General features: G+C 39.9%; 1 protein-coding gene across 22 annotated transcripts in view; it reads left to right on the top strand.

The window, feature by feature from the left end:
* The window catches only part of C2CD5 (C2 calcium dependent domain containing 5), a 68,220-nt gene that overhangs the window by 7,339 nt on the left and 39,538 nt on the right, over positions 1 to 21,343 (top strand). For 5 of the 22 annotated variants that reach the window (XM_064155945.1, XM_064155942.1, XM_064155946.1 and 2 more), the window contains exons 3-10: positions 1,033 to 1,204; positions 6,152 to 6,247; positions 6,807 to 6,962; positions 8,743 to 8,941; positions 11,522 to 11,673; positions 14,362 to 14,556; positions 16,812 to 16,897; positions 17,878 to 17,910. In XM_064155945.1, the coding sequence (XP_064012015.1) occupies positions 1,033 to 1,204; positions 6,152 to 6,247; positions 6,807 to 6,962; positions 8,743 to 8,941; positions 11,522 to 11,673; positions 14,362 to 14,556; positions 16,812 to 16,897; positions 17,878 to 17,910 (1,089 nt within the window). Of the gene's footprint in view, positions 1 to 1,032; positions 1,205 to 6,151; positions 6,248 to 6,806; positions 6,963 to 8,742; positions 8,942 to 9,923; positions 10,533 to 11,521; positions 11,674 to 14,361; positions 14,557 to 16,811; positions 16,898 to 17,877; positions 17,911 to 21,343 lie in introns of those variants that run through there. The other 17 variants (XM_064155959.1, XM_064155957.1, XM_064155954.1 and 14 more) reach the window with 8 other exon arrangements.

The raw sequence follows: 21,343 nt of genomic DNA, 5'->3' as shown, positions 1-21,343 counted from the left end.
AACACAAAATGATAAGGTAAGGAAGATATTAGTCCATATGAAATAATTGTTTAAGAGCATCTCTTAATTAGCAGTCCACACTGATTTAGAAAGCAGCACTGTTTTGTTGAAGTTCCATCAGTTTTCTGGTTTTACCTTTCAGTTCCTAGGGTCACTTTTCAGGTCTAGGGAAAAATGCTGATTTATGTGGAGGGATAACTATGTTCTTACAGAAAGAGGTTTTTCTGACAATAATAGAAATCACAAAAATCTGTATTTTTGCATGGAAAAATGGAAAATGGATTTGAGAAAGAAAAAAGCCGAACAGCAACACTGGAGGGAGGGGAAATCACATTTCAGGCAGTGGAAAAACACTGAGTGCTTAAGATGATGTAAGTGTGTGCATGTGCGTGTAGCTTGATCTTTTTGCAAGGCTACATGCTCTAATTCTGCAAACACTTACATGAGCCATCCTACTGCATTTAGCAAATGTGATTCTTGGTTTGTGACTTTCACACAACAACTTGTAGTCTATCTTTGTATGTTCCACAAAATAGTTGAAGCAGATGAATTATTGCATTTATGTAGGATAGTGCATGTATGAGGTTACTGAATTTTTATGGCAGGTTGTATAAAATGTCTTAAGTCACTGATTGGTTTAGAAGGGTGAGAGCACCAATAATTGTAATGTCAGAGTGTGATAGTCCTTTAAGATGCTTTCTCTTACTTTGTTTTTTGCAAAGAGAAGTGTGTGTTACGGAGATGGGAAGACAGTCTAGGGAATCTGACTAAACAGATAATGTAGAATTTAAAAATGTAATCACTGTCATCCTGCTTTCCTATTTTCCTAGTGGTAACTCTGGTTCTAGGATCTCACCAGTCTGTGAAGGGTAAAATCAAAATAAGTGAATGGATACAGGAAATAGAAATTAGTGATTTATCTGTTAAGTGACTGCACATCACTAACTCTCCTCTTTATTGCACTGATTTTTCAGTGGTATTTCTCTGCATTTAAAAAAACTGCTCCAATTCCCTGTAAATGTTCATTTCTAGGTTGATGATGAAGAGCTACAAGATGAACCTCTCCAAATCACAGTTCTTGATCACGATACCTACAGTGCTAATGATGCCATTGGCAAAGTGTACATCGATATTGATCCTTTGCTCTACAGTGAAGCGGCTACAGTTATTTCAGGATGGTTTCCCATTTATGATACCATTCATGGTAAGATTTTCTAATTTGAAAGTGAAGCAATGTTGTTTGAAATGCAATCTGATTTTAAGTTTTCATTTCTGTAAGCTGTCTTCAGAACTTTGTAAGACTTTTAGCCTTGGGAGGAAGTGGAAAGCTGTTCTTAGACATTGTTTGCCTTATTTCTGGCAGTAGAGAATTTCTGGCTTGGCAGATGAGACCAGAGCTTGGCAGAACACCTTCCACAGAACTTTCGGTATTTAAAATACCAAAAGTCAGATTAAACAGGAAGACCCAAACACACCTCTCCAATTACCACATGTTTACTAAAAGAGTATACTTGTGCTGAAGTCACTTGGGCTGTGACTTCCTGGGATGTTGGATGAACTTTACTTGAGATGAAAGGACAGGATGTGACACATCTTCAACATAACGTACAGGGTGAAATTCCTGATAGCAGCAGAAGGTACTCTCAGTGCTAGACAGATTTCATCAGAATAGCTTGAAGGTCTGAGAAGATGAAGTTTAATAGTATTTTTGCCCTGTAATGGGAGAATCATAGAATCAACCAGAGAGAACTTTTGTCCCAGAAAATCAAGGTTGACTTCCATCAAGTAGCTTGCTGCTCGAATACCTTATTGCAGAATATATATGTGTTTGTCTTTACCACTTTGGTTTATTATTCAGTGTGAATTAAATGGTTTAACTATGTTAAAAATGAATTATGTCATTGTTGGGAAGTAATGTAATTTACTAGATCATAGAATCATAGAACCAACCAGGTTGGAAGAGACCTCGAAGATCATCCAGTCCAACCTAGTGCCCAGCCCTAGCTAATCAACTAGACCATGGCATCGAGTGCCTCATCCAGGCTTTTCTTGAAGACCTCCAGGGATGGTGACTTCACCACCTCCCTGGGCAGCCCATTCCAATGCCAATCACTCTCTCTGTGAAGAACTTCCTCTTAAACATCCAACCTATACTTTCCCCGGCATAACTTGAGACTGTGTCCCCTTGTTCTATTGCTGGTTGCCTGGGAGAAGAGACATGGTGCCATGGTCTAGCCTTGAGCTCTGTGGTAAAGGGTTGGGCTTGATGATCTGTGAGGTCTCTTCCAACCCTGATAATACTGTGATACTGTGTGATACTGTGATACCACCCCCCACCTGGCTACAGCCTCCCTTCAGGTAGTTGTAGACAGCAATGAGGTCACCCCTGAGCCCTCTCTTCTCCAGGCTAAACAACTCCAGCTCCCTCAGCCTCTCCTCATAGGGTTTGTGTTCCAGCTTTGTTGCCCTTCTCTTGACACGTTCCAGCACCTCAACATCTCTCTTGAATTGAGGAGCCCAGAACTGGACACAGCACTCAAGGTGTGGCCTGACCAGTGCTGAGTACAGGGGCAGAATAACCTCCCTTGTCCTACTGGCCACACTGTTCCTGATGCAGGCCAGGATGCCACTGGCTCTCTTGGCCACCTGGGCACACTGCTGGCTCATCTTCAGCTTACTATCTACCAGTACCCCCAGGTCCCTTTCCTCCTGGCTGCTCTCCAGCCACTCTGTCCTCAGCTGTAGTGCTGCTTGGGGTTGTTGTGGCCAAAGTGCAGAACCCTGCACTTGGCCTTGTTACATGTCATCCCACTGGCCTCTGCCCACCCATCCAGGTTCCTCTGCAGGGCTCTCCTACCTTCCAGCAGATCAACACCTGCTCCTAGCTTGGTGTCATCTGCAAACTTATTGATGCAGGACTCAATCCCCTGGTCCAGATCATCAATAAAGGTATTGAACAGGACTGGGCCCAGCACTGATCCTTGGGGAACACCACTAGTGACAGCTGCCAACTGGATGTGGCACCATTCACCACCACTCTCTGGGCTCTGCTATCCAGCCAGTTTTTGATCCAGCACAGAGTGAATCTGTCCAAACCATGAGCTGCCAGCTTGGCTAGGAGCTTGTTGTGGCAGACAGTGTCAAAGGCTTTGCTGAAGTCCAGGTAGACTACATCCACAGCATTCCCCACATTCACCAGGCAGGTAACCTGATCATAAAAGGAGCTCAGGTTGGTGAGACACGTCCTGCCCTTCCTAAAGGCATGCTGGCTGGGCCCGATCCCTTGGCTATCCTGTAGGTGCTTTGTGATGGCACTCAAGATGACCTGTTCCATCACCTTGCCTGACACTGAGGTCCTGGTTCCTCCTTACGACCCTTCTTGTGGATGGGTATCACATTGGCAGCTTCCAGTCTTCAGGAACCTCTCCGCAGTGAGCCAGGACTGCTGATAAATGATGGAGAGTGGCTTGGCCAGCTCAGCTGCCAGCTCTCTCAGCACCCTAGGGTGGATCCCATCCGGTCCCATGGACTTGTGAAGATCCAAATGTCTCAGCAGGTCACTTCTTCCTCATGGATTAGAGGGGGACTATACTGGTCCCTGACTCCATCCACCACTTCAGGAGTCCAGCTGTGCTGGAGACAACCTGTCCCACTATTGAAGATTGAGGCAAAGAAGGTGTTAAGCACCTCTGCTTTTTCCTCATCCTTTGTCACTACGTTCCCCTCTCTATCTAACAAGGACTGGAGGTTGTCCTTGGCCCTTCTCTTGCCATTCATATATTTAAAGAAACACTTTTTATTTTCCTTGACAGCCGTGGCCAGCCTAAGTTCTAAACGGGCTTTTGCCTCTCTCATTTTTTTTTCTACAAGACCTAGCAACTTCCTTGAACTTTTCCTGGGACACCTCCCCTCTTTTCCAAAGATGATATACTCTCTTTTTAATCTTTAATTCCTTCAGCAGCTCCCTGCCCATCCAGTCTGGCAGCCTCCCTCGTCGGCTCCTTTGCCGGCTCAATGGCACAGCTGCTCCTGTGCCTGCAGGAGTTCTTTCTTGAAGCAGGTCCAACCTTCCTGGACCCCTTTGTTTTCAAGGGATATTCCCCTAGGAACTTTCTGAGTTAGTTCCTTAAATAGGCTGCAGTCTGTCCTTCAGAAGTCCAGTGTGGAGGTTCTGTTGATGCCCCTCCTGGTTTCTCCATATATTGAAAACTCTATAATTTCATGGTCACTGGACCCCAGGCAGCCTCCAACCACCACATCCCCTACCAGCCCCTCTCTATTTGTGAGCAGCAGGTCAAGCAGAGCTGCCCCCCTGGTAGGCTGATGTAACAGCTGGGATAAGAAGTTGTCTTCCACACCGTCTAGAAACCTTCTAGACTGCTTCTTCTCTGCAGTGTTTAAGTCCCAGCAGATGTCTGGTAGGTTAAAGTTGCCCACCAGAACAAGGGCAGGTGATCTTGAGGCAGCCTCCAGTTGCTTAAAGAGTAATAAATCAACCTCTTCTTCCTGGCTGGGTGGTCTGTAACAGACTCCAACCAGGATATCAGTCTTGTTGGCCTTCCCCTTAATTCTCACCCATAATGACTCAACTTGATCATCCTTGATTTCTACCTCCATGACATCCAGAGCGTTCCTAATATACAGAGCCACTCCTCCACCTCTTCTCCTTTGCCTGTCTCTCCTGAAGAGATAACAGCACTCCAATCATGTGAGCCATCCCACCACGTTTCAGTGATGGTGACAGTGTCATAGTTTTCCTCCAGCACCAAGGCTTCCAGCTCCTCTTGTTTGTTGCCCATACTCCATGCATTAATATACATGCACTTCATCTGGGCTGCTGCTTTTACCCCTATCTCTAGCCTACCATCTTAGCTAATGCAAAATATTTTTCGTATTTAAAACCATTATATTGAAGAGTTTTTGGAGAAATGTGTATTTTTCTTACCTGTTTCTTCATATTTTCCCATTATACATTTTCTTCTGAAGTAAAATAAGGTGAGCACTTGTCTTGGGAGTTGTACAACTTGTATGTCAGAGAGAATTAGATTTCTCTATGTTTTTTCTAGATCACTTAGTATTTCACAGCTTTTTTCCCTCTAATTTAATTAAAATTAGAATTATGGAACTTTTCTGCAGTAGTTTCTAATTATTCTGCTTCTTGACAAACAGTATACTGACTGTTCTTTTAAGGAAGCAGCTATCTGTTTATGTTTATAGATGATGAAAAAAAATTTGCACCTCAGAATGATTATTTGTAAAATCAGTTAAACCTGAGGCACTTCCTCCTCTAGTGACTGAAGTCTCCTTTCCGTTGGCAGTTTGGAAGACAGATCTAGGTGATTCTATTCTGAAATTCAGTCTCCGACTCAAATTCTTCTGTCTTGGTGTCGTATACTTAGGTGATAAAAGCTTTTGAAGACACTAGAGATCAGACTCATCAAGCATTTTAGTCCTCAATATGTCAGAGCCTATAAATGGATTTCTTACTGATGGGGGGAAAAGAGGGAAAAAATTCAGTACAGGAAAGTAGAAAAGGAGCAGCTGTGTGTTGGACTAGAAATCATAGAATCAACCAGATTGGAAGACACCTCCAAGATCATCCAGTCCAACCTATCCCCCAGCCCTATCTGGTCAACTAGACCATGGCACTGAGTCATCCCGTCTTTTCTTGAACACCTCCAGGGACAGTGCCTCCACCACCTCCCTGGGCAGCCCATTCCAATGCCGATCACTCTCTCTGTGAAGAACTTCCTCCTAACATCCAGGCTGTAGGTCCCCCGGCACAACTTGAGACTGTTCTCTTTTTAACAGTGTAATCTTCCTGCTAAAGTCCTGTTCTGTGCAGCAGGTATTTGAGGACTGTTGCTTGCATAGCTTTAGCCTCAAAGGCTTGGTAACATTAGAAACTTCCTATAAGACAGCAAGGAGATGGCAAGGAAACATTTTCCTACTTCTCTGGCCCAGGCTAAAGTTGGCATTGGAAGTACCAGTTGAGCAGAGTGACTCTACTAGAGTTACAGTACATTCTTTGCAGAAACCAGCTGGTGATAGCAAGTGTGTTAATTGCTAACAATAGGGAATAATTAATAGAGCTATTGTTGTTGGTTTTTTTCCTGCTATCTTCTTATTTTTTGTGGTTTTTTATTCATAGGTATACGTGGGGAGATCAATGTGGTTGTGAAAGTAGATCTCTTCAATGATTTAAACAGATTTAGGCAGTCATCCTGCGGAGTCAAGTTTTTTTGCAGTAAGTAGAGTGAAAAAGCTTATTTTAACTGAAAACTTCCTCCTTCTCCACTTCTTTGAAACACACTGTCAGTATCCCTTCTTTCACCAGCTCATTGCATAAGCCCAGTGGAAGTTATATTGAAGCCAGTAGCAAATGCAGAAAAATGTTCAGTTTGCTCTTCTTATTTAAGTTTTTATTTCCAATGTTTTGAAATATGAACAGGAATTCTTTTTCCCCTTCCTTTATCTTTCTTGAGTTGCATCTCAGTGCACACGCATACACGCGTTGTGCTGTTTGTGCACATGCCCTGCTAAAGAGGCACAAAGTGAAAAGTTTTCACAATGGTACATGTTGTAACTGATGCACTGGACAGTTATCTTATTGATGTTCCAGGATGTCCCAGAAAGAAGCTGCTTGGGTACATCCACATTTTAGCAGAAGATTGTAGGATTACTTTCTGCAGTCTCTTTGTGTGTAGTTTTATGTGGGTTTTTTTTTTTGGTGGAATTGTTGGCTTGTAGATGTCTTACATCTTCTACATGATTGATTTTTATTTTTGCTTTTATTTTTTAAACAGCTACATCTATTCCTAAGTGTTACAGAGCAGTAATAATTCATGGATTTGTGGAAGAGCTTGTAGTTAATGAAGACCCAGAATACCAGTGGATAGACCGAATTCGTACACCAAGGGCATCAAATGAGGCTAGACAAAGACTTATTTCACTCATGTCAGGTATTAAACACATAGGCTGTAATGATTAATGCTGCTTTAAAAATACTCACTATGAAACAAGTGACTCCATTAAGACCATATATGATTTTTGATATTACTTATGCCTTTTTTTTTCAGTTCACAGTGTCTTCTGTTTTAAAAGGTTCTGTTGTCCTAACTGATGGCTGGCATGGCTGACTTTGTTCTTGATGAGACCATGCTGCTGACTGATTTGTTGTTTGTTTATAGTAAGGTCATAGAAACCTGTGGAACTTCTGTTGAAGATGTTCTTAATCTATATGAAGAGGATTACTAGAATTTTGACTCAATTAAATTATGGAACTACTCCATTCTCTTTGAACTACTTTGAAGTATAATCACATCCTGGGCTGCATCAAAAGAAGTGTGGCCAGCGGGTCAAGGGAGGTGATTTTGCCTCACTGCTCTGCTCTTATGAGACCTCACCTGAAGTACTGTGCCCAGCTCTGTGGTCCCAGGCATATAAGGGACATGGAGCTGCTGTGAGCGGCATATTGAGAGCCACAGAGATGATCAGAAGGCTGGAGAAAACTCCCTTATGGGAACAGGCTGAGAGAGATGGGGCTGTAAAGCCTGGAGAAGAGAAGGTTTCAAGAGGAGCTTAGGGCAGCCTTCCAGTGTCTGAAAGGGACCTACAAGAAAGCCTGTTTGGGACTTTACAAAGACACATAGTGGTGGGACAAGAGGGAATGGTTTGAAGCTTGCAGAGGGAAGATTGAGAGTGGAAATTAGGAAGAAATTCTTTCCAGTGAGGGTAGTGTGACACTGGAACAGGTTGCCCAGGGTGATTGTGGATGCCCCTTCCTGGAGGTGTTCGTGATGAGGCCTTGAGCAACCTGGTCTGGTGTGAGGTGTCCCTGCCTGTGGCAAGTGGGTGAGAACTGGATGATCTTTAAGGTCCTTTCCAATCTAATCATAGAATGGTTTAGGTTGGAAGGGACCTATTCATTTCATTCCACTTGTGATTGTGAAGTTACTCAGTGACAGGGTTTTTCATCTTGTTAACAGAGGATTTTGGAAATCTTTTATTTTCATCATAAGAGAGTTGATATTTTCCACCTGGTATTACTAAGGCTGTCTAGCTACATAGAAGCATATATGACAGACCACGATCTCATAGCTACAGTCTTTTCATCTTTGTGTGCAGCTAACAGAAGTAGCAGCTTCTGTCTGCAGTGGTGAGTGGTGTATTTGATACCATGTTTTGTTTATTTGGTGCAATGGGTTGCCTAGGGAGGCAGCGGAATTGTCATCCCTGGACATATTCAAGGTCAGACTTGATAAAGCAAAGCTGTTTTTGTGGATGGTGTCCCTGCTTGACTACAAAGGGGCTAGTTTAGATGACCTTTGGAGGTCCTTTCACACCAAACCATTCTGTGAATTTCAAAGATGCTATGTTCTGAACTGGATGAAGTATTTAGAAACTTAGGTATATTGTAGCACACATCCTGATCATCTTTTTCATTCTAAATAAAAAAATGAAAAAAAATAATGACAATAAAAAGAAAACATTCTTGAAATAACAAGTTGTTTTGGCAATTAACTTTGGAGGAAAAAAGGAAGAAATTCTATGCAAATCGTTAGTATCACACTGCTACAGGAGACAGAGATTGCAACCAGCTGCTTGGCACAGTTGTGTAAGGTTGGATCTATTACCTGTTTTACTGACTTCCTTGGCAATTCCAAGAGCCAAGGCCAGAGATCACAAAAGAGAACAGGTAAAGTTCATGGCAATTATGAGCTCTTACATTTTGTTTTGTAGGTGAATTGCAAAGGAAGATCGGCTTGAAGGTGCTTGAAATGAGAGGAAATGCTGTTGTTGGTTATTTGCAGTGTTTTGATTTGGAGGGAGAGTCTGGACTAGTAGTGCGAGCCATAGGAACAGCCTGCACCTTGGATAAATTAAGTAACACATCAGCATTTTTACCTGCATGTAACTCCCCATCCAAAGAAATGAAGGAGTAAGTATGAATTAATAGTTTGTAGGGAAACAAGTTTCATCTCTCTTCATACTCATTCAATTTTACATAACCGATGTGATTTCTTTTTTTTCCCCAGAATTTGTTTTTGCTTTGTAGTTTTATTTGTCTGCAACCTGAGTTTATATTCTACAATCTGGGAATGGTTTAGGTTGAGCTATTTCTGTTATTTCTTTAGAACCTGTAGTGGTAATTCTTACTTAATACGACTTTCTTGGATTTATATAGCAATGGTACTATGTGTCCTTAGGTTCTGATCCATTGATTTCCTAACTAATTAGTTCTGTTTTGACTCCATTTTGGTGCAATAAACACCCATGTGCAGGCTTCTTACATGTCCTCAGGATTGTCCCAAGTTCAGTACAATAAGGTTTGAGCATTTGAGATAAATTTTGAATTCAGACAGTTCTCTGTGAGATTTAGAGAATGATCCTGAAGGAGTCTTGCCTTTTCTTGTGTACTGTGCTTTTTATTCTAGTAGAACAAGTAGGGTTGTTGCAAAACAAGTAAACAGTTCCTTGCAGAGAAAACGTTTTATGATGAGAGGTAGAGTTGTTGGATGTTTGTAATTTATTGCAGTACCAAACACAGTTCAAATGCAATTTTTCAGTGTGCTTATAAATTAATAGAAAAGGCTGTGCAGTCTTTTTCAATTTGTTACTGCTTTGTTCCTTGGAGAAATTAGTGATTTTCTGTTTGGTAGAGCAATACAATTTCTGGAAGGATGAAAGGCACCAAAAATTGTACTACTCACACTGTATTTCCAGAGGTATCCCTTGAATTAGGCGTTTTTGATAACGTGAACTGTTGTGTTATTACAATAATTGTTAGGCTTTTTGGCTTTTTTTTTTATGCAGGCAGCAATTTCTCAAAATTACTGGTTTCTGTTTCAAATCGTAGCTTGTTAAGCTTGTCTTTTAAAGTTTGCCATCAAAAGAGCTTCAGGATACAATGCAGCATAAAATAGCAGTGGTGATTTTAAGGAAAAAGTGAGAAGAGAAAAAAAAAAAAGGTGGACCTGGTAACTACTACCTTAAAATGCATTCATAAATAAATCAGTAGCTTTCATTCTTGAGCAAAATATGGAAATCCCACCCCTTACATAGTGGCATGTTCAGCTTGATGGTGAATATTGTCAGTCCCTCAGTCTGGAAAATGGGAATGTTTCTCAAAGCCAGTATAATCAATTAATGCTTCTTGTTCTTGGCTTTACTAACTTGGTGGTACCAAAGAATCAATTGCACTTTCACAAGCTAGTACTTACTGTTCCTTTCTCTCTTTTTATTTCATCTGGACTCTTGCATGCTAGGAATTTAAATTCTTAGAGTCTACTTTAAGTAAGAGATCTCCTCTAGCTAAACTTCCCTGAAATCATTTATAACATAACTTTGCAACCTGTTTGTATGTATTGTTTTCTTTTCTTCCACCTTGGCTGCAAATTCTCTCAGGTCTCCGCTGGTTCATCCGCCAAGCCATGGATGCCGCTCGACTCACAACAGCCCAATTCACACTGCTACTGGCTCACGACTTACTCAGAACTTCTCTGTGTCTGTTCCCACTCTCATCTACACTGGTACGAGACTGCTCAGACTCAAGAGCTGGGGAAAGGCAGGCCACAGGCACAGTGATCGCAAAGTGCAGGCAGGCAGGCAGTGTAGGCAGGTACCACCCATCTTTTCTCCCTCATTTTCTCATGGAGACACCTTCTGTTGTCACTGAGGAACTACTCTGTGTGCAGCTGCTGAAACAAAGGCAATAGTTTCTTGAGAATGCATCCAACTCTCTTCCACAAAGCCACACTCTTCTTTTTAGTATGGTAACTTCAGAAGAAATGAAGTAAAAGGAAGTTGATGTGTCTGGGGAACCTTCACTGTTTTACAGTCACTGAAGGAAAGCATGTCTTGATTGGAGTTCATCATTGCTTTCAAGCATAATCCAGATCTGAGATTTCAGTTTTAAAATGATTATAGGAAGAGTGTGTGCCATTTGTGGAAGAGGTGGTTTTAGAGAGCAGGTAAGTCAATCTGTGCGTAAGTGAACTGTATGTCAATATAGTTGTTCCCATAAAGATTCTCCTCTTTGCTCTGTTTTTAGCTGTGGCATGCTGCTGATGCTATAGGATAAGGAAACACTTTTTTTTTCCTTAAAATGCATATGTGTGTATATACATAAATGTATGGATATGTATAAACACAAATATAATTTGAAATCTTTTTTTCTTTAGTAAACTAACTCAAAACATTGTGTATTTGACCAGATTTTTAAGTCATAAACTGTCTTTAATTTTCTTTTGCATATATATATATATATATATATAATTTTTTGTTACATCTCATGCCTTTCATTTGGCTTAATTGTTTCATTGTAGATTATCAGCATCTCTCTGTAGAATGCTGAATGGGTAAACCAGCACTTCTTTGCCTCAGGCCTCATCCCCAGTCTTTCACCTAAGGAATAGCTGCTGGCCCTGCCCCAATCCCATCCTGGTGTTTGGATCATGCTGCTGTCAGCCAGGTCCTTTGGCACAGGATTACTGAATGTGTTTCCACCTTCTTCTGGCAGGATTCCCTTCAATGAAGATCCCAATCCCAATACTCATTCATCAGGACCCTCCACCCCTCTGAAAAACCAAACCTATTCCTTTTCACCTTCCAAGTCCTACAGTCGACAGTCCTCTTCTTCTGACACAGATTTGAGTTTGACACCCAAGACTGGTAAGGCGCTTCCACCCACTTTTTGTTCAGTTTGTGTTTCTCTTATATTTTCATTCAACCCCTTTTTGTTTTTTGGCATTTCAGTTATCAAAATGATGTGGAAATTGGAGACTTCAAATAGCACGCCCCAACTTTGAAAAGGTTTCTGTAGGGTGAAAATTGAAATCCTGCCTGTATCTCCACTAATCTGGATAATGTTAAAATGAACTTTATAGCACAACTGGATTCAGGTTGCTATAAACCATCTTAGGATTCCCTTAGTACTCTGAGTAATTGCTGTTTTATTATTTCCTTCATTTCATATTACAAATCATGGGAATATGTCGTTTGAGAGGTGAGCCCCAGCTAGTCTCACAAAGCTCAACAGGGCCAAGTGCAAGGTCCTACACCTGGGCTAGGGCAATGCCGAGCACAGATCCAGGTTGAGTGAGGAGTGGCTTGGGAACAGCTTGGAGGAGAAGGACTTGGGGGCGCCAGTTTGTGACAAACTCAACCACGAGTGAGCAGTGGTCACTGGCAGCCCAGATGGCAGCTATGTGCTGGGCTGCATCCAGAGCAGTGAGAGCAGCAGGACAGGGACATTCTGCCCTTCTGTGCTGCTTCCATGAGACCCCACTTGGAGCACTGTGTCCAGTTCTATTGCCCCCAGCATAAGGAGAACCTGAAGCTTTTGGAATGGGTCCAGAGAAGAGCCATGGTGATAAATAGAGGGCTGGACAACCTTCTCTATGGAGACAGGCTGAGAGACCTGGGGTTGTTCAGCCTGGAGAAGAGTAGACTCTGGGGAGACCGTAGGGCTTTACACAGTATGCATTTCAAAAGTACCTTAAACTGTACTCTGGGCATCTTAAAAAGCTTTTTTTTTTTTTTTCCATTGCTGTATCAAAATTTCTTCTTCTTTTGTTTCCTCCTTCATTTTTTTTAGTCTGGTTAGAATCACATCAGTGATAATGTTAGCACAACTCAAAGAGTTGTTATCTATTATGTGACAAATGACTCGAGCTTTCCTACTGTAGGACAAAATATTTTGCAAAATAGTTGATAAAAGTTAGGTTGCTTTTTAAATACTGTTTTAAATTGTGATATTTGAAGCTCAGAACGTTCCTGCTTCCATGTAACCTAGACAATATTTTAGCATTTTAAAACAGCTGATTTGACTTTTTGGGCTGTGAGGGTTGGGCCAGGTTGCAAGAGTTGGGGGTGTTCAGCCTGGAGAAGGGAAGGCTCCAGGGAAGTTTTAGAGCAGCCTTCCAATACATGAAGGGACCCTACAAGAAGGCTGGAGAGGGACTGTTTTCAAAGGCCTGCAGTGATAGGGTGAAGGACGACGGATTGAAGCTTGAGGAGGGCAGATTGAGACTGGAGATTAGGAAGTTTGTTTCCAGTGAGGGTGATGAGACACTGAAACAGGTTGCCCAGGGAGGTCATGGATGCCCGTCTCTGGAGGTGTTCAAGGCCAGGCTGGATGAGGCCTTGAGCAACCTGGTCTAGTGGAAGGTGTCCCTGCTCACAGCAGGCAGTTGGAAGTAAATGACCTTCAAGGTCCCTTCCAACCGATACCATTTGATGAATCTATCAATTCCTTGTGTTGTTTTGTCTTACCAAAGAACTGATGATTTGCAGAAGTAACTTCCATAACATGCTAAATTCAGTGTGTTGTTTTTAACAGTTTTTATAGTTAGAACTCTGGTTTTCATTTCCTATGAGACTGGAGTATTTCAGTGTGAAAGCTGATGATGTTAGAATTTTGGTTTAGTCTTTTAAAAGGCAAATATATGACACTTTAAACACTGTCAAATTTAAGATGCCTCTTACTTAGTATGCCTGATGTGAAAAATTAAGTATTTTCTGATACTTCTGCAGTACATTATATATTCCTCTTTATTTCTTTGGTAGTGTGTTCAGATGCTTGAGATAGAGACTAACTTGGAAAAAGAGTGCAGATACCATAATTTGACACTATGAATGAATAGAGATTAAAACTCAGATCTGTTTAAGCATCTAGTTTTCAGGAGACCACGAACTTTGTCTTTTATAAAATACAGTTGTGATTGTGTTATCCATTCTGGTCTATATCCACTCTAAATATGAAAGAAAATGAATCCGTGCTGTTCTGGTTTGAATTTAGGGGACTTCTCTGAGTAGTGCTAAATTTTATGGCACTGCAAAATAACAGAAATAAGAGGCTGGCAGAAAGCATGACATTTTCATCAGGTAACATAGTATGTGTTTAGAGGAAACTGAGAAGGTGTCACTTTTGTTTGTGGAAACTTAAAATTTTACAGATGTATGACTCTAAAAATCATAAACCTATGACTTGTCTAGAAAATAACTTTCTATAACTAAATAATGAAAGCAATTATATACAGTGTGTGAGCAGATGGTGGTGTTTAGCCTTTAATCCATAGCATTTGTTAATACATTTTGTATAAAATGTAAAATTAAAGGATAGGTCGCTGTGGCTCTAAAAAATGAATTACAAGTAAATTAGGTCATGATTTTCTAGAACATGCTTCTCATTCACATTGTGGGACTGTATTGTCATTCCATTTCTCTGTTGAGAAATAGCAGTAAGTGCTGGTTCATTTAGAGAAAAAAAAAAGCTTCATTTTTTTTATTTCTTCCGTCTGTTTTTTTTAGTCATCTTCTTAATCTACATCTCTTTGTCTCTATTACTTTCCTCTACAGCACCTTCCCCACAGGGATCTAGGACTTTCCTGTTTCCCAGCTCCCCTACACTCTCTTGTGTCTCCCCACATCCTAAAAAGTCCAGTCTCCTCCTCTCGGGGTCTAGCCTTAACCCTCTACACTCTAGCCATGTCAGTCCAGTTGTTCTGAGGAAAAGTGTTTCTTTCACTGAAGAGCTGCTTCTGGCTGCCTCTGGTAGGACCAATCTATTATGGCCTTTTAAACAAACTTTTAAGGAAATGTTATTACTTAACATAGGGGCATTTAACACACAGCCTTCTATAACCTTTGTTTTCGTTCAGTTAGCCTCTGAAAACTGCTGGGTACATGACTGTTTGTGCCATCTCTCACCTCTGCCCCAGAAGCTTGAAACAGCTTCAGCACTTCGAGGATTTCAAACATACATAGTTTATGTTCTCCTTTTCTCTTGCAAAATTTCCTTTGGTTATTGGACTAAAATAATTGTTGTTTTAATCCATTCCATTTTCTTCACTTTGTTCCTGTGTTTTGCATGGAACAAGCACTTGCTCATGCATTCATTCATTATTGAAATAGAATGGTTATCAGATGGCTAGCAACTCCTTTCTTTTAATGTCTTAATGCTCATACAAACTTCTTTCTTTGCACTGCCTCCTTTTCCATCTATCTGCCATGCATTATTTTCATAGATTTCAATTAAATAGTTGATATTACTGTTTTTTTTAATTGTACTTTGTATTTTTTAGTTTCTTTCATGTCCAGTATTGATGCTATGTTTGTCTGTATTTAATATTGTATAGTCCCTGACAACAGTGCCAAATAGTAAAAGCAGTTTAATCTTGCTTAATGGGACTATACAGTTAACTAATATTTTTGTTTCCTTATCCAAGAACAGCTAAAAATATTGGTTAAAAATGATACCATAGTGATAGTAATTTTGGGAAAAGAAAAAGAAGAATGAATTAGGATACATGATTAAATTCAGTCTTTATTTCCAAATATCCCAGCCTTTAGTTAAAACCTGCACTTTTTATGTACAGTCTCAGTCGTGTTTATTAGATGCTTGATCAGAAGGAAAAGGAAACTAGCAAGGAACTGTTATGTTAAATTAACTATCAATTCTATAGAAGACATTCTTGGCTTTGCTTCTAACTGCTTGCACTGTGGTGTTTGTATTTCATCCTGCTGCTGACGCTTTCTGATTCTTGATCCTTTGCTCTCCTTTATAACTTAATGTGTGTGGTTTTGGTTTGTCAAGTTAGCACTGATGCTTTTAGATACAAGAAATACTAATGACAGTATGTTTTTGGGCATGAAATATTACCAGCAAAATCTGATTCACCAGCATTGTGTTTTCTTTAGGAAAACCACAATCTTGGTATGTGTTCTGTTTTTGTGATGCTATCATTCACATAACCTGCATCACAGCACAAGTTAAGAGTACAGTTTCTTGATAACAGAAAATTCTGTAGCATAGATATTTTTGCATCTGATAGAAACTTTCTATCTCTTCACAAGAGCTCCTGTACTGAGACAAGCTCATGTATTGTGTTGGGAGTTCAATATCTGAAAGTAAGAAAGAGAGAATTACCCACATTAGGCAAAATTGGATTTGTTTGATTCTAGTTTACAGATAACCTGCAGGTTATGTGTGTGCAAGTACAATAATGAAAGAAGTGTGGCATTTTTAAATGTAGTCCTTATTTGAATGAATCAGATGAGTGAATATTTCAGTGCTTAGATGCTAAGGAAAATAAAAATAATGAGTGGGGATTTTTTTTTCCAGAGTTTATATCTCAGATCAAAAGATGTGCATTGCCTTTGCAGTATTCTTTCTCCCAATCATACAACAGCTACTGCTGTAACGATGTATGTAGTCTCTTCCCAGTGGTTAGGAAAAGTGATAGAATTACTCTGAAACTCTCAGAAAGCCAGATTTTATTGCTTTAAAAAAATCAAATTGATAATGATAGAAGAGAGAGATACTTTACTGTGGAGCAGTCTGGCAGAGAGGCATCATTCAACAGACAAGAATTAATGGTGGCTTTGCAGCGCTTCTTGGTAGGAGCTGAAAATCTATTTATGTAGAGTTCTGTGAAGAAGCAGAGAAGGTCAAGCCTTGTTGAAACCACAGGCAAAGCTCCCAAGATTTATATGTTGTAGGAAAGAATGACAAGCCCAGATCCTCAAGTCTTTCTCTTATTCTAGGTTTTTTAAATTCAGATTGGCAGCAGAAAAAGATCTTGAATCAGAGGGGTTTTGTCCAAATGTCCTGTGAAAGCCAACCCCCAAAACTACTCCTCCCCAAACCCAAATTAAACCTGATGCTAAGCATTTGTTTTCCTGAAAATGAAATTGATGGGGATAATTTGACTGTTTTCAGTGACTGGTGTATGTATTTTAAAATCACAGTTTGATTACAAATGATAATATGTGTTTGCTTAAATGTCGTTTGTACTGCTACCCTTCAGGAATGGGCAGTGGGAGTGCTGGAAAAGAAGGGGGGCCATTTAAAACTCTCTTAAGACAACAGACTCAGTCAGCTCTGGAACAAAGGGTAAGGCATTTTGAACTTGTATTTCTGACTGCTATAGTGAAAATGTATTTTGTAGTACATTAAATGTATTCTGTTACTTTCTGCTTTAAAAAATGTGTAATTTTTAGGTCTGAAAATTTATCTCAAATGCTGACCATTTAATAGCTCTTTTATGCACAAATTATTTAAACTTTAATATATTACTAAAGCACTAAGGAAAGTGGAATAAGTAACTGTAGTCTGCACAGCACTCAAGTGATTAGGCTCTACAGGGCTCTGAGCTACTTGGTCTAAGTGGAGGATGGCCCTGCTGACTGCAGGGGGGTTGGACTAGGTGACCTTTGAAGGTCCCTTCCTACCCAAACCATTCTGTGAATACAGCTGGTGTTGGAAGAAACAGTTACAGCAAAATTTAGTGCTGTTTAAGCTCTTTAAGTTACTGATGAATGTGTTGGAGTAGCTTGAAACAAGGTGAAAATCTCATTTGTGACTGCCAGAACTGTCAGTTTTCAAAAATAGAGTTGGTGCATAATTTGGCTGCTGTTCTACTACATGAAACGATCTGCCTGCAGCCTTCGAAAATGCTACCTTAAACCTAAACCCTTTCCCAAGCAATAAAAGGGCTTTGTAGATGTACAACTTTTTGTAGAGCCATTACTAAACAAGGACTAAAAAATGCCAGATACTGTGCTGGATAGACTGTTTTAAATGGGTTTAATTCTTTGTTTCAGTTTTGGAGCAAGTCCTTACAACTCTATAGATTTCATGATGCTGTTGTCAAAATGTTGTTAGTGACGTGCCTTGATGCAAGCAATGTGAATGCTTTCCTGTTCAGAAATCTAGTTTAAGTCCAGTGTCTTGACTATCTGAACTACTTATCATAGAGCCATATATGTTTGTTGGAAACAAAAGCAGCTACCTCTGTGAAATATAAGTGAATGGCTTCTATTTGGAGTAAGTGGATGATTCTCTTCTCATTTTTTGTGTTATCCACTGCTAAGGGAGGATCGCCTCATAGGTTCTGTAGAAGGCGGGTATGTTCCAAAGCATTGTGTGACTCTTTGTAGCCCTTTTTTACTTGTATGGAGGATTTCTCAACAATTATTTCCATTTTTTTCCCTTTTTCTTTTTTCTGTATTGGTGGGGGATTGCAGATTTCTGTTACCTTGCTTCTGCAGGGGTTTTCTTGTATTTGTTCTGTTATTTGTAAGAGCATTCATCAGGTTGGCATATTTTTGCTCAGTTGGTATTTTGCATGTTGGTACACCTTAGTTAAAATGGTACATTTCAGTTATTTTTTCTTTAAATACAAAACCATGGCTTTTTGCTTTAAATGTTTTAGTTTGTAAAAAAAAATTTGCTTTACAAAGAGCCTTTTCTCTATTGAGCTTTGTTTTTGCTAACATCTCAAACATTTCATGGCTTATCTGTTATTTTCCTAGGAAGTTTCTTAAAAACAATGAAAAACATTAATTAAGAGCAGTTACTGTATTTTTAAAGCTTGAATTAATTGCATGTTGTTTTGATTAGACCTCTATACTGCCTAGTGGAAAATGGAATGGAAAAATACTGAATTTGTTATTGATTATGATGTAGCAAAGCATGCAAATGTTAATTGATAGAAGAAATATGTTCATACTATGCTTGAAAGCTCCACATTGGCTAGGTTTTGCTATGCTTGCCTAGAATCACCTTATGGTTGAGTTACTTAACTAGAGTGAGTAGCACTTACAACTGTTTTAATACTGCACTTCAGTTACTTGTCTGGCTTAGCTAATTTGGGAGAACAAGGAATAAATTCAACATGCAGAATATATTTCCTTGTCTGGTTTAGCTAATTTGGGAAAACAAAAGAATAAATTCAGTATGTAGAATGTATTTCCACATGCATTAGATGTACAGGAAATTCTTCTGAGTCTTAATTCAGTTTTTTTGGGCATATGGTAATGCTATAGTAAACCAATTTCTTTTAACCGGGTGTCTCCACACCTTTTTTTAATCAAATGTGGGTTTAATATGTTAATTAATAACACAAATGGCAAACCACAACAGATTATGTGGGCAGGATAATGATTTTCTTTTTTTTTTTCTGGGCAAAATTATAACCAGCTGTGGAAAATGGACGTCTGTGTTATGTTGTACATTAATATGTTTTAAGCCATTCATAGGACGCCTGTTGATAGGAGATGTAACAGTGACACAGATATGTGTATTTCTGAGTATATGCTATATTTCTATCAGTGGGAAAATGTGAACTTACTCATAAAAAAAAAGCCTGTTTCTGTAGAAATGTCCAGATTCTCTCGATGATATTTTCTATCCCTGTTAACTTGAACAAATCTGTTCTGTTCCTCCACGTTTGCTTTCTGCAAGTGCTTGAGAGATCTTTGCTGCTGCCTTTTCAAAACGGAGAGCTGTTGGTCTTCATCTGTGAAGAGCACGCTGCTAGATAACTGTTGTGTTAAAGTGCAGTTCTCTGTTTGAAATGCTGACTTAAGCGACTTTGCTTTCCAGCTACTTCTTGTTACTATCCAGCCCATTCCCTCAGTTCAGTTGAAGAAAAGTTGTAAGATCGTTTGGCCACCCTGTGAGATGGCACAGTAAATGTGTTTAGGATAAAAATAAATCACTGAGGAAATGACCAGTATTTTCATGTGGACCAGGCCACTGCTTTGGTTCAACCCCAAAATCTTTATGAACTTACCTAAGCCAGCATTATCTGAGGGAGTGGTACAATGACAGGAACAAGTCAATGGCTGGAAGAGAAACTGAGAACTGCTTCAGCTGGCACTAACACCAAATGTGTTTTTAGCCTTGTTCCATGTCCTTTTCCATTATTTTGTGTCCCTTTGTATGAAATACAGTTGTAAAAAAAGAAAACTAGCAATACATGTATGCATATTCATGAACATTTGAAATCATTGTGTTCAATATTTGTGCCCATTTCTTAGCAAACTTTCCCCAAATGCCTACTGTAAAATATGGAGTTGTAAAGATTAAACCACAGTTTTTTCAAGATCTTTGCTGTCAGTGACTGTGTATTGGTAGTGAACTGCTAACTGGTAAGATGATTGACCATCTTCAGCTGTAGCTTGGAAACTTTAAGATTGGTGCTCTTTTCAAACACTGGAATATTCTGTGTTTGCATCACATTGGTGCTGCTGCAAATTACAGTAACAGAAGAGATTCACAGATTGCACTGAGTTGAAAGGGATCCTCAAAGGTTGTCTTGTCCAATTCTCCTGCAGTCAGCAGGGACACCTGCAGTTCGTTCTTATGGACCTCTGTCTTCTGTGCTATAAGTATAGCTTTATGATTTGACAGTATTACAGACTGAGGATGGAAATTGTAGTTACTATAATGATAAAAACCCTCGACCTTTAAAAAAAGAAGGAATAAACTCTGCCATCGTATGAAGTGCTGAAATTCCATCTGCATTGAAATGAGAGACATTAATGGACTAAATTGAATGTTAACGGACTAAAAACATGTCAGAATAGTTCAGTGAGTCTCTTATGCAGATTTTTACGAGGGCTTGTTGTGACAGGACAAGAGGGAATGGCTTGAGATAGAGGAGGTCACATTTAGGCTGGAGATTAGGAAGTTTCTTTCCAGTGAGGGTGATGAGACACTGGAACAGGTTGCCCAGGGAGGTTCTGGATGCCCCCTCTCTGGAGGTGTTCAAGGCCAGGCTGGATGAGGCCTTGAGCAACCTGGTCTAGTGGAATGTGTCCCTGCTCACAGCAGAGCGCTGGAAGTAGATGACCTTGAAGGTCCCTTCCAACCTAAACCGTTCTGTGAATCTATGAATTTCTCTGTGGCTGAATTAGCGCTCCAGGACATCAATCTAATTTGAACAGGTATCCTAACACAGGCTTGCAAGTCTCAATATATTGATTGAGGTAAACTAAACTATGTACTTTGGAAGTTTTGTTCTCGGTGTGTAATGTAGGCAGTTGGGCAAACTGGAAGTCTGATCATGTGAAAATGACTTGCAATACACAGCCTTAGGGAATTACTTTATGAATCTCCACTTAGAGAGCGTTGGGTTTACTTAGGGTTTGGAGAATGGATTATTGTTCACTACATACTACTTGAGCACAATGTAGTGTGAAGATGTGTCTGTGGATGTAAAATACCAACATAGTAGAGGCTTAATGAAATTTTATATAGATGGCACATGCAGGAGGCCTTACTGATTTCTTCAGTTCTAGGAAAATTAACTGTTTTAATGTAACTATATTTCAAGGGTCAGAGCAAACATGTATGTTCTAGAGGGATAAATCTTCTCGGTAACATCTGTATCACTGAACAGTTGAATACTGCAGACCCACATTAAAAAAGGGTTCTACCAGTGTTAATGTACTACCATTTTTTTTCCTTTTTTTGACATGAAAGGTATGCAGAAAAGGAGTTCAGACTGTAGTCAGAGCATTCTGGCTGTTGAGGTCACCTGCAAAGCACTTT

The sequence above is a fragment of the Pogoniulus pusillus genome, chromosome 15 (assembly GCF_015220805.1).
Source record: "Pogoniulus pusillus isolate bPogPus1 chromosome 15, bPogPus1.pri, whole genome shotgun sequence".
Classification (NCBI taxonomy): domain Eukaryota; kingdom Metazoa; phylum Chordata; class Aves; order Piciformes; family Lybiidae; genus Pogoniulus; species Pogoniulus pusillus.
The sequence above is the reverse complement of the archived record's forward strand: the minus strand, read 5'-3'. Positions and strand labels throughout refer to the sequence as shown.